Source organism: Gaeumannomyces tritici (genome assembly GCF_000145635.1).
Source record: "Gaeumannomyces tritici R3-111a-1 unplaced genomic scaffold supercont2.2, whole genome shotgun sequence".
Taxonomy (NCBI): domain Eukaryota; kingdom Fungi; phylum Ascomycota; class Sordariomycetes; order Magnaporthales; family Magnaporthaceae; genus Gaeumannomyces; species Gaeumannomyces tritici.
The window spans coordinates 4,586,534-4,598,782 of record NW_008804546.1 but is presented as its reverse complement, the minus strand read 5'-3'; the positions used below and the strand labels follow the sequence as shown (position 1 = coordinate 4,598,782).

Genomic DNA, 12,249 nt, shown 5'->3' with positions numbered 1-12,249 from the left:
CCCCCAAAACACGCGAAACTCAATCGGCTAGATGGGAAAAGACGGCATACACCCTTGAAATCCCAGATCTTGGTTTGCGCCGGCACTTGGGAGTGGGACCAGCGCCGGGTTGGCACGAGCGGCCGCGCCAGGGGCCATGACGACAGCGGCGGGGCCGGGGCCGCCGCCAGGGAGGCGTGGCGTCCCCCGCGCCCGCCGCGCTCGAGCAAGTGCCAGGCGGCGGCGGCGGCTATGCGCAGCGGCGCCCTCGTCGACGACAACGACGATGCCCTGAGCAGCAGGCCCGGGAGGACCTCGCGCGTGCAGGCCATAGTTGCGAGGCCCTGCTAGTGCTGCTGCTGGTAAATGGAGACTCGGGTGGATGGTCGAAGGATGTGGCGTGGTCGGTGGGGGAGAGGACACGGGCGCCGGGTCTGTTCCGTATCGCACCGAGCGAGGCGGAAGCGTGCGGTATGAGCTTTGCCTTTGTTGGTACGGCGCCGAGAGCTTCGCTCGCCGACTAGAGTTCCGCCCCACTGATGTCACAGCCCCGTGCTGACAGCCACCTGCGGGTCCCGCCCCTCGAGGTCGCCCGTCATGGCCAGCGCCGCCAGCCATTCGGAAAGGATCCGCGGGCAAATCAGAGGCCCTTGTCACACGGGCACGAGGCATGGCTTTCCGAGCTATGGCGGGAGGGTCATGATCTTATTTCAACGTCAAATAACCAGAGCGTGCTGCTACCGTGTGCGAGACCATCGTCTGGTGGCTTGGGGGGCTTATATACAGAGTGCCAGAGTAAGTATTAGGGATATTGTTGGGTGGTCATAGCCAGCCCAATGGCCTATGTTTATATGCCCAACTGCCCATCACCATCCACCAAAGGCGGTTGGGCGCCGACGACCATGATTAATCTATCGCGTGCAAAATATCGCCGTTCTTCGTTAATCAAAAACCAAGCCGTCCTGCCAATTGTAACGAGGCTTGGTGTCGCAACCCCGCCGGCCGCTTCGTGGGACAACATTATATATGATTTGGCCGCAGTCGTGTGGCCTGCAGGCAGCCAGTTATTACCTCTAGTTCCATTTGCGCTCCTCGAACGTGAGGGGGCAGTGATCCTAATATGGTGGTGATCGCGTTAGTGCCATGAGCTACCTCGTTTCCAATCACGATCTTGTCGCAGCGGCCAACTCACCTTGGGGAAAATAGTCGCGAAAACTTGGATCTCCTCCGAAATCGGGGTAGCATGGTGCTTCCAGTCCAGCATCAGAGATGCCTTGCCGAGGAACAAGCATAGGTTCATCTGCGCGTAGTGCTGGCCGAGGCAGTAGTGAGGACCGACGCCGAACACGAGGAAGTTCTTGGCGCCCTTCTCCTCCGCGTCACCAGTGTAGTACCTCTCGGGGTCGAAAAGATCGGGGTTCTCGTACACATCAGGGTCGCGGAGAGCCATGTAGGTCGTCGGGATAACCATAGCACCTACACATATATTGTTAGACACATTTGGACCGAGAAACCCTCCGACACTAAGGGAGCCATCGCAAGTAATCTTACCTTTGGGAGCAGTGTAGGTATCGGTGATTGGGAATGGCTTCTTGGCCATGTACGGGGTCATGATTACTGGTGGGCGGTAGCGCAGAAGCTCGCGGACAACGGCGCGGGTGTACTTCATGGACTCCAGCTGGTCAAGCGAAACAGCGGCTTTGGGATCTCCGTTGCGCGTCGCCAGATTCTCCTCGCGGACCCGGTCAAGGACATCGGGGCGTTGGGCCATTGTCTGGAACAGCCACGTCGCAGCGCTGCTGGTAGCGTCTTGCGAGGCGAACAGGAAGGTGAATATGGTCTGAGCGATCTCGTAGTCGGTGAAGTCTCGCAGGAGCGGCTGGGGCTTGACCATGTTCTCGGTAGAAAGACCCTCCGCCACGGCGTCGGTCCAGACCTTGGATTCCACCATCTGCTTGACCCAGGCATCCATGATGCACGTGACCTCACCACCGGCGTTCATGCGCACCTTGCTCTTGGCCGCGCACTTAGAGAACTCGTCAAGGACCATATCAGCGGCCTTCTTGCCCCGCCAAGTCTTGGTGAACGGGAGAATGATGGGGAAGTTGACCAGCTCCAGGGCCTCGGTGATGTAGAAATAGTCAACGGCGATCTTGCGGACAGCCTCGTCCGAGAGGTAGTGGCCGACAAAGGTGCGGCATGACACGGCCGTGATGACCTCGCGGAACTCGGTCATGAACGGGACGGGCTTGCCTCCGGCATCCTTAGTGACCTGAACCATTTTCTTGAAGTAGGTGTTGTACACCTCCTCTTGGCCGGGCAGGTAGCATTCGAGGGCCTTGCGTGTGAAGAGGCCGTTTAGGCCCTTACGGAAGTCCACATGAGCCTTCCCGTCCAGGAAAACCCAGTTGTCGGCGCCCAAAAGCTTGTGGGCAGCGTCCACCACACATGGCTTCACGAAGCCGGGCGAGTTGAAGACCTTGCGAGCCAGGTCACGGGTTGAGACGATGACAACGAACCTAGATACGAGGAAAAGTCGCGAGTATGTTAGCCAGACTGAAATCCAAGAAAAATCACTGCGCTTTGCCAGCTTCTCGAGTTTTGGTGGCGCATATGGGTGTCACATTGGGCGGGCGGTATGGGGCGCTCATACTTGTGGAAGACTGAGACGCAGCTCAGAGGACCGCTGGTCCACTTGGCGTAGTACTCCTCGAATTTGGGGTTGACGGATTGAAGGAAGGGGCCAATGAATGGCTCCTTGAAGCGCGGGCCAACAATAGAGCCCTTGCTCGTTTGGTAGCTCCCTGTGCGTCTGCCTGTCAGTATAATGCTCGAGAGTCTCGTTTTTTCTCCTCCCTTCGCGATGGAGGTGACAAGACAACCGGACGGAGTGGCTCGGGTACATACATTGGTCGTAGACGACGGCGACCAGCAATAGAGTGATCAAGATGGACCAAATGCCCGCTTGCGAGATGGCCTCGAGGATGGGCTCAAGCTGTGGTGGGAGAGCTACAGCCCCAGGTTTCAGGCTGGCCAAAGGCGAGGCAAAGGCCGTGCCATTCACGCCAAAAGCAAGTGACGCCATGGCTATTCGGCAGCCCGTTCTCTGTGCGATCGGTGTGCTCGGTTATGTGAGGGTCGACGGGAGCAGCGCCAGGGAGAAGATAGAAAAAAAAAAAAAAGATGTCCAACCCGGGAGTTTTTTTTTGGGTTTTTTTCGCGGCGCTGCGACGTCTTCACAGTGGGGGAGGGAAGCAGGAGCTACAGCAACGAGGGATGGAGAGCGCGGCAGCACGGATATTAGAAGGCACTTTCCTCGCTTGGGCTTTCTGATTAAATTAGGCATGGCCCGTTTGTGCTCCATCGGAAATGTGACTTTATCTTTTATCCTTGTCCACGCGGCGGGTGCCAGTTTCTTAGCTCCGCGTTCTGCACATGGATCCCACTTGACTGTCCGCCTGTCCTGTTGGCATTAACACCGATTTTTTTCCCTGTTCTTCCCCGATGGAACCCATGGGATGTCCCCTCTCCTCCACCCGACAGGCTCATATCACGCTCGCCCAATGTGGGCTTCGCACACCATCCATCCACCCCCACCAGGCACGCCCTTCCCACGCGTCGGCCGTTGCTGGTCCTGCGTCCCGAGCTGCCCGACTGCTGTCCACATGCGCTAGGAACCCTTCGACTAGGTGCTTCCAGAGACGGACCCCGAGAATCCCGATCGCAGAATGACGCATCATGACAAGTAGGCTTCCTGTCGTAGCTCTGTTGGGGAAACAGCGCGCAAACAAGAAGTCAGGCCGAGGAAACTGCAGCGGTCCACCAAACGCGGCGCGGATACGCATAGCGACACCTCTAGCGGTTTGTGGGACGATCAACATTCCATTGGAGATGAGACACTCCATCCGCCGCGTCCTCGCCGGCAGGATGTGACGATGTCGGACATTCTCGTGCCCTTTTTTTTCACACTTCCAACGCACTAAGCCGTGCCTGGTGCGGACCTTCCCAATGCAATGGCACAATGATGTGGGCCACGCAGGGTCCAAGCAGCCCAGAAGGGACTGGATCGCGTTTTGTTGAGGAGCCTGCCAACCTGAATATGCAGGTCTAGTCGGGTGGGCGGTGAGCGAGTAATAAAGAAAAAAGAAAAAAAAAGCTGTCCTCACTAATCAACACTACAAGCCGCCTCATTTCAGCCACGTTTGTGTCCAATTTGCACACAGCTTCCCACTTGATAGGACATCAGGCACGGCGCTAGGCTTTGCTGCTGAGCGTTCCTGTCCCTTTTCTCATCCATTAGCTTTGTCAGTCTTTGGTCAGTTGCTGGGCTTGGGTTTTTGATCCATTGACCAATCACATCTTATATCTTTCGAATTCGTATTCGTGATCGCGCATGCAATGCACACCATTTAAACCGCGTGACCAACCAAATGCCCTGTTAGCTGGTATTGGTGTGGTGCTGCCCCGCACCTGGCACTTTCATCTTCTCCCGATGATTTTGGAGCCATCGGCAGGGGGAAGATGACAAATGCGCACTGATGCATCAAATTCCTCCACCTCAGAGATGGTAACGTCCCGCTATTGCCACGCCGAGCTGCATTTCAACCAGCAAAGAGAGGTAATAAGACGTATCTCCGGTACGAACAAACAATAGACGTCTCGCTGGGCTATTGCAGCGTGCTATCATGGGTATATTCCCCTATCTTGTTACTGATTAAAAGTCTGGTGTTGCTCTCGCTCGGAGGGATGGGAGTCGAGGGGTCCGTGGACTGGTTGGTTGTCGCCTACCACACGCCATTGAGATTCGCGATGAATGACAACGCTCGCGGCTGTCCCCTCCCAGCTGATGATGGTGTGTTTGCCTGGTCGTTCACCCCCACCCTCAAGCCTTCGTCTTCCTCTTCTTGGGCTTGGCCCCAGGTTCCTCCGGAGGCACGAAATCCTTCTCGCGTTCTCGCTTCCGCTCCTCCTTCCTCTCCTTAGCCTTCTCTTGCCTCTCTGCCTCAGCCGCCCGTTGCTTGGCCTCTTTGCCGAGAAAATACTCTCCGCTCTCGATCTGGAGGTCGACTTTGCTCTTCTCCGGCGCCGGGGGAAAGGCCGTGTATGTCTTCTTGGACTTGTCTGTGACCTTGTGCGGTACCCTCCGGTGGCTCAGACTCCTCTTCTTGAAGTTGGGCAGGAACCTGTCCCAAGACTCGTTTGCCAGGGCGGGATCCTTGGCCAACTCTCGTTTGACCATCAGTTCCTTTATGAGGTAGATGGGGTGTATGTTGGCCATGCAGTCCTCCACCACCCTGCGCACCTCCTTCAGTCCCTTAAACGGCCCCATGACAGAGACGGTGTTTCCATGGACAAGGATGTAGGTAGACGTGAGCAGCTCTAGCGCCTTGAGCGTGCTCCCGTTGGGTCCCAGTATCCTTTGTCTGCGCTTGACGAAACGCTCTTTGTTGCCGACGAGGTTTCGGATCTTGACGATATCGCAGGCGACTCCGTCCTCCAAGATCTTGATTGCTTGCGGCGCTGGGACACTCCTGGCCAGGAGCTTGATGAGATCGCGGGCGTTGAGGATGGAAGCGGGGTCGAACGTTTTTCTCGTCGTTTTGACTGTCATCGAGCCTTCGACCAAGTCGAGCGTCGTCGCGATGCCATGGCGCTCGAGGGCCTTGGTGACCAGTGGCCAGCACTGCCTCAGGTAGACTTCCCGATATTTAGGGAAGAGAGTAACAAAGGAAGACTCTTCGGCGAACGTGCCACCGGTATTGTCGGCGGGCGTGAAGGGATCAACCTTCCACTTGTCGATGTCATCCGTATCCCACGGCTTATCTTTTTTGTACGTTGAAGGCATTGTCGCTGTGGTCGCAGGTCTCGGCTTTTCTTGTTGTGCTGACAGAGGCGCCGCACGCGGGAGCTGCTAAATCATCAGGGCGTCATCACCGCTTTTTTTTTTCTGCCTTTCGCCGCTCAGCTGCCCCCCACATACTGCGGTGGGCCCATGGTACAAATGCCCCACTTACCTGTGGACAGCCTGCCGACGCCTGAATCACCGTGGTTGTTATCGACTTCCCAGGAAAGAGCGAATGTTCGGGTCGGAGAGTGTCCACCTTATATACTCCATTCAGAATGTATGATGCACTCCATGTTTTTGAACCCAGCTGGTTGCATGTTCTGTGACTTATGTGCCATTTTTCTTGCAGCTCGCCTGCCATTTTCGCTCTTGCCGCTATCAGATGCACTTCTTCCTTGGTCCTCCCCGCCTCGTGGGCCCACTTTACAGTCCCGCTTTCAAGGTTGGCCTCTTGTGGCTTGTTAAGGTTTGCTTCGCTCGTGGGGGGAACGCGCTAACAATCTGCTGACCAGGATGTCGATAATCTCCCATCTGTCCTGATAAGGGGCTTGCGACAAAATTTCTAACTCGCGTCTCCCTCACGTCGCCAAACCCCCTCTGCGGCATCGCCATTTGCGACGAGCGCGAGCCTCACCCCACGGCAACGGCGTGAACCAGATTACACCATCGAGAACCTTTCTTTTCTCAGAATCCCAACTTTATGAGGGGCTCTCTGGCCACTAGATCCTCATCGCACAATTGACTTCACACCGCGCCCACGATCCCCGTCGCGACGAGACCAACGCGATCATAACCACTGCCGGCCTTGGCTGCGTATCTCGACTTCGTCTCCACCTTTATCGGGTCGAGACATAATAAATCGCCCATAGATAGGCCCGATCGCCAACGAACAACGACAGACACGGACATTGATTCTCGAACCACGATCTCCTCGTCTCCTCCCCGATATCAGGCACTCACTCCCTCAGAACCTAGACCACTTGCCAGCGATCTCCCTGTATACGCCCGTCATTGAATTCGAATAGCACAATTGCTTGTCGATCCTTCAGTCCTATCCACGAAATCAACATACAATGGATGACAGTGAACATCTTGCGCCGGTCTCGGCTGCGCTGGAACCGATGGCAGCATCAGACTTGGTCACATCACACGCCGATGCTGCCCACCTCACTGAGCTGGCAACGTTGGTGGCTGCTGAGGTTGCGCTTGATTCTCCCCACCTGAGGTAGGTCTCCATCTTTAGCTCGGGCTTTATTTCTTTCACCGGCTGGCCATCATCTGGCCAGGACCTCGGGCCTTGTCCACGCGATACTCCCGAATACGCATGCCAAAGGGTGATTCCTAGTTGCGCTCACATGCGCATTCCCCAATCCCAACAACACCATCCAACCGGCTCGACATGCCCAGAGTTTATGGCAGGCAGCTGACCTATGCCCTCAGTGTCAGGGAATCAGTTGCCCCGACCGGCTCGGCGCCCGCGACCCCCACCATGGAATCCTCACCTGCGCCGCCTCCAATACCAGCAGCTACCGCTGAACTGCCTGTGGCAGCTCCAGCGGACGAGCTTCATCAACAAAGCATCGAAATGTCCGTTTCGATCTCCGAGTCACACAGCATGCATGAACCATTGCCAGTCCAGATAGCAAACATGTCAGCTCAAGTACCAGACCAGGCCCCGGTCTCAGGTACAACCTCTTGTCCGGCAATGGCTCCGGCACCTACACCAGCTCAGGTGGCAGATTCGGCACAGGCTCTGATGCACCCTCCAGCTCCGGCACAACCTGTTCCTGCCGCCGCAATCCCTCCACAGGCCACTTTTGCGGTATCCTCACCTGCTTCAGCACCTGCAGGTAACCTGGTGAGTGATGTTCTATATTTCCGGTATTCCTTATCTGGACCTTTTCACCCCTCACCCACCGTCTTGACGCTTTTCCTTTGCTATATCTTCGCCCTTGCGCGGAAGCTATGGCCTTCTGCCTTCACCTCCGGCCCATCCCTCTGGTTGCGGCACGATACTTTGGGTTATCTTATCAGTGACATGAGTTGGATGAACTGAGGCGTGCTTTTCCGTCCCACATGCATCCCTCTCTATACGATGAACTTGCGTCTCCTATCGCCTGTCCTGGGTACCGAGTTGGTCCCAGGAACACCCATCAAGGGATGGCTTTCCATCCTACCGCTCTGTTGGTCTGTTTGACCCCCAAGCTTTGGAACCCCTGTTCCTGGCTTCACAGTCAGGGGAAGGAGGTTAGTCGCGGTAGGCTTTGCACCCTTGAACCCCGCCTCAACCCGCCCTGCTGAGCCGGGGGCGGGGAACGGGGAACGGCCCCGGATGCGCCCCCGAATCTTCCTATCAACAAATCATCTTTGCTTTTGTCTTATCTCCTTATCACTTGTTTGTTCTTGTCGTTCCCAGCCTGCCTGCCTCCCACTGGGTCCCATCGTGGGCACTCTTTGCTGATTTCCTTCGGTTTTGTGCTCTATCGCTCATTGGGTATCGTTTACTCAAGTCTGAATATGTCGATAATGGCTAACGATAGAGACACTCGACAGCCCGTTTGTCAAAACTGTAGCACCTCTACGACCCCATTGTGGCGGCGTGATGAGACGGGCGCGGTTCTCTGTAATGCATGTGGCTTGTTTCTCAAACTCCACGGCCGGCCTCGGCCAATTTCCCTGAAGACAGACGTCATCAAGAGTCGCAACCGTGTAAAATCGATACGGCCTGATCTAGCTCTGAAGAAGAAGGTATGTGAGGGGCTTGGCACATGACCATGTTTGCATATCTGTCATCGCGCCCGCCTTACTAACAGCAACTCCAGCAACAACAAATGCAGGCGGCCGCGGCGGCGAACGGCACTCTTGACGCTCAGACACAAGCCAGTATTGCCGGGGCAGCTCTTGGTGCCCGGAGAGCAGCACAAAAATCTGCCAATGGACACACTGAAGGTGCGTGTCTTTTTGGAAACCCCTTGTGTTCAGCGTATCTTCTGATGCTAATAGCGACTAGGCTTTGAAGATGGGCAATACCCTGCGAATGCTCTGCCCGGATTCGGTATTGACGGCCAGGCCACCGCTCTCCTCAACGGTGACCATCTTCCGCAAACCCCAGAGCAACTGCTTGCGGCGATATCGAGCTACAAGACGCGCGTCTCGGAGCTCGAGGTGATCAACGACTTTCTCGAGCGTCAGCTCTCGCAGCTTGAAGTCGCCACACAGACGAACGCCCAACTACGGGTCGAGCTCGAATCAACAACACAAATCAACGAACAGTTACGAAACGATCTAGACGAGAGCCACCGGAGAGAGAATATGTTGAAGCGGCGCCTCGAAGATTTGGAGGTGGAGATGAGGACGGCGAGTGAAACCATTGATTTCCAAGAAGACGGCCGGGCTGCAAAACGGCCCCGAGTCGAAGAGTCGGCACCAAAGGCGGAAGAGCTTACCCCTCCGGCTGTCGTTTAATGCCGAACCCAAAGCTCCGCCAACTCTCTGTTCATACCTGATTCCAACAAGGCTTGCGAGGCCTCTCCATAATGGACAGCAGCAGCTCATGGGCTGCTGCCACCCGTTTCTTTCATTTTGCGATCACAGGATTTCTCGCTGCCTCTTTGCACCACTACCGACTTCCTTCGTCACTACTTGGCACCGGCTTTAAGCAAAAGAAAGAAAGAAAACAAAGCCTTGGGAAACCAGGAGAGCCTCTGCATGGAAATTCTCGGCTTCTATGGTGTTAAATGCGTCGCTCGGTGGTGTTTGGAATGTCATGAGGCCTGACTGGAGTAAGGTGGATATCATTGAGTTACGGAGGATGGTCGTATCTATGGGTGGCTATGACCAAGCCCTAATCAGTGGAAATACGAGGACGAGATATTTAATAATTGTCACCGCAGGCCCGGCTCCAAGTGCTGCTGGCCAGACGTCGGGAAGGATTGCAGATGGCATTCGGCGTAAATGGAGTCGGGGCCCGGTTAATGATTAGCCGCCGAGGTTCGCCTGGGCGATGAACGATGGTGGTGGAAACGTCAAGGGGCAAAGTCAAGCCATTGGCATCTTTATGTGGCCATACCGGTATATAGAAGGCAATCATCAATGCTACTAACACATCTCTCCTCGAAACACACCTCCCCAAGCAGCCTCGGTCAGGATGTCCAACAAGCCCAGTGCCTCTATACAAAAACAGACAAGCTCAGACCTCGGGACGGACGGGGCTCATTAACAGGGCTTCAGCTTTGGCCCCCTTCTGCAGCGGCTCCGAACCCTTTGGCAGGCAGACGAGAGCGTTTGCGCCTCTGAGACTCCCGACCTTGGAGCTTCTCTGGCCCCCAGTGCTGCTGGCGACGAGGCAACCGTCCTTGCCGACGGTAACCAGGGCGCGGTGGTACTCTGGGCGGGTCCTGTCCAGGAAGAACTCGTGGGAGAGCGTGACGACTACCTTGGGTAGGCCGGCCGGCCGGACGCCCGACCAGCGGTGCAGCGACGGCAGGACGAAGAGGTGGAAGGTGACGAGGGCGGAGGCCGGGTTCCCGGGCAGCGAGAAGACGACGCGCGGGGCGCGGACGCCCAGCGCCTCGTCCTTGACAGGCACCGTGGCGAAGGTCGTGGGCTTCCCGGGCTTCATGGACACGCGGCCGAAGTGGATGGTGCCGCCCAGCGAGCGCTCGATGGTGGGCTTGAGCAGGTCCAGCTCGCCCATGGAGACGCCGCCGGTGGTGATGACGAAGTCGGCGCGGCTCAGGGCGAGCCGGAGCCTCTCTTCCAGCGCGCCCTGCTTGTCGGACGCGATGCCCAGGTCGGCGACGGCGTAGCCGCACTGGCGCGCGGCCGAGATCAGGGTTAGGCGGTTGGTGTCGCGCACCTCGCCCAGGCGCAGCGCGCCGGGGCGGTCGTGCTCGACGACCTCGTCGCCCGTCGAGAGCACGGCGACGGTGGGCCGCCGGTACACCTTGACCTCGCCGACGCCGACGGCCGCGAGGGACCCCAGCTCGCCCCCCACGGCCGAGATCTGCTCCCCCGCGGCCAGGACGACGGTGCCCTTGCTGATGTCGCTGCCGACCTCCCTGACGTTCTCCCCCTCCCTCACGCCCTGCGCCAGGATCTCCACCTCTTTCTCCTCCAGCCCGTCGTCCGTCTGCGCCCGGAGCACCGTGTCCTCGACCATGATGACCGAGGTGGCGCCGGGCGGCAGCGGGGCGCCCGTGGTGATGCGCGCGATCTCGCCTTCCTTCAGGGGCGGCGCCGCCTCCTCTCCGGGCGCGGCGTGGGAGACGGACGCGACGGGGAAGACGCCGCGCATGTCGCCGCCCTCGGGCACCACGACGGCGTAGCCGTCGACGATGCTCGCGCGGAAGGCGGGCACGTCCTCGGGGGCCCGGACGTCCTCGGCCAGCACGGCGCCCACCAGGTCCCTGTCCACCTTGGCCGTCTCGACCGTGGGCGGGGGCGTGTGCTGGTGGATCAGGGCGAGCGCGTCGTCGACGGATAGCATGGGGTAGGGGGACTCGCGGTGGCGGCGGGTTGGCCCCAGGCTGGGGTCGTTGGATATGGTACCGGATGACCCCGGCGCGGTGTGCCTCACAAGGTCGCCGTGGCCGTGGTCGCGGCCGCAACCGTGGGAGTGCCCATGCGAATGGTCGTGACCGCGGTGTTGGCCCTGCGGGGCGTCTGAAGAAGCGGCCGTGCCGGCTACCCCGGCCTCCTTTTCCAGCTTCTTCACCCCTCCTGAGTGGAGAGCCCGCGAGTTGGCGCCTGCGGCTTGGGCGCAGGCATGGGGCAGCAGCTTCAACACGGCCTGGAGGTTCTCCTTTGCCCCCTTGGGTGAGCCAGGCAGCGTTATGATGATTGTCTTGTTGCGCACGCCCGCCACGGGCCTCGACATCATGGCAACTTCAGCCGGTCCTCAGGGAGGTGGCGTGTCAGCTCGTGCCCGGCGCGATATGTGGGCGTAGACTATTCGGGCTCGGGGTGGCAACAGCAAGGATAGCGAGCGCGCACTTACACGGCGTTACCAGCAGGGAGGAGGCAAGCATCCCATGAACTAGCCCAGGGGCTTGCTTGTGTAACACGGCCGAGACGGCCTCTGGCGTGTGATCGTGGACGGCGAACCCGGTACCCCCTGTGGTTAGGATGAGGTTTGGCGGGTCTGCAGCATCGGCCCACTGCATAATGTTGCGCTGGATGTCCGACACCGAGTCGGTCACGATCCTAGACTCGACGACGTTCCACTGCCCGGCGCCATCCTGGTCGAAGACGCCTCGCAGGGTGGCGTCTGCCGCGTCCGTCGACGGATCCAGGGCAGCCGTCGTGGAGACGACGAGAACCGCCGCCTTGAGTGTGGGATGCGCCATGATGGATGGCTGCGTGGCCGCAAAGAACTTATAGGACGTGTCAGTGTCTTTGGGACAGTGACATCCAATAGAGGCTTG

The 12,249-nt window shown here is 58.1% G+C and overlaps 5 protein-coding genes across 5 annotated transcripts in view; 1 reads left to right on the top strand and 4 right to left on the bottom strand.

The window, feature by feature from the left end:
• The window catches only part of GGTG_04097 (hypothetical protein), a 1,744-nt gene extending 1,188 nt beyond the window's left edge, over positions 1-556 (bottom strand). The window contains exon 1 of the mRNA XM_009221887.1: positions 51-556. Coding sequence (XP_009220151.1) covers positions 51-311 — 261 coding nt within the window. The 5' untranslated portion in view covers positions 312-556. The remainder of the gene's footprint in view (positions 1-50) is intronic.
• A 107-nt stretch (positions 557-663) lies between these two features.
• On the bottom strand, positions 664-3,273 carry GGTG_04096 (cytochrome P450 61). Its single transcript, XM_009221886.1, has 5 exons — positions 2,887-3,273; positions 2,633-2,783; positions 1,531-2,498; positions 1,172-1,455; positions 664-1,094 (listed from the first exon to the last, which is right to left on the bottom strand). The coding sequence occupies exons 1-5, from the start codon at positions 3,062-3,064 to the stop codon at positions 1,053-1,055; spliced, it is 1,623 nt and encodes a 540-aa protein (XP_009220150.1). The 5' UTR covers positions 3,065-3,273; the 3' UTR covers positions 664-1,052.
• A 1,281-nt stretch (positions 3,274-4,554) lies between these two features.
• Positions 4,555-6,149, bottom strand: GGTG_04095 (ribosomal RNA assembly protein KRR1). The gene has a single exon (XM_009221885.1). It carries the CDS (start codon positions 5,822-5,824, stop codon positions 4,862-4,864), a length of 963 nt encoding a protein of 320 aa, XP_009220149.1. The 5' UTR covers positions 5,825-6,149; the 3' UTR covers positions 4,555-4,861.
• GGTG_04094 (GATA type zinc finger protein Asd4) lies at positions 6,115-9,991 on the top strand. Its single transcript, XM_009221884.1, has 6 exons — positions 6,115-6,266; positions 6,337-7,049; positions 7,265-7,682; positions 8,378-8,572; positions 8,647-8,773; positions 8,835-9,991. The coding sequence occupies exons 2-6, from the start codon at positions 6,898-6,900 to the stop codon at positions 9,287-9,289; spliced, it is 1,347 nt and encodes a 448-aa protein (XP_009220148.1). The 5' UTR covers positions 6,115-6,266; positions 6,337-6,897; the 3' UTR covers positions 9,290-9,991.
• Positions 9,992-10,013: 22 nt separating this feature from the next.
• Positions 10,014-12,171, bottom strand: GGTG_04093 (gephyrin; the record flags this gene model as incomplete). The annotated part of the gene is made up of 2 exons (XM_009221883.1): positions 10,014-11,710; positions 11,823-12,171. 2 exons carry the CDS (start codon positions 12,169-12,171, stop codon positions 10,014-10,016), a joined length of 2,046 nt encoding a protein of 681 aa, XP_009220147.1.
• Between the last annotated feature and the right edge of the window lie 78 nt (positions 12,172-12,249).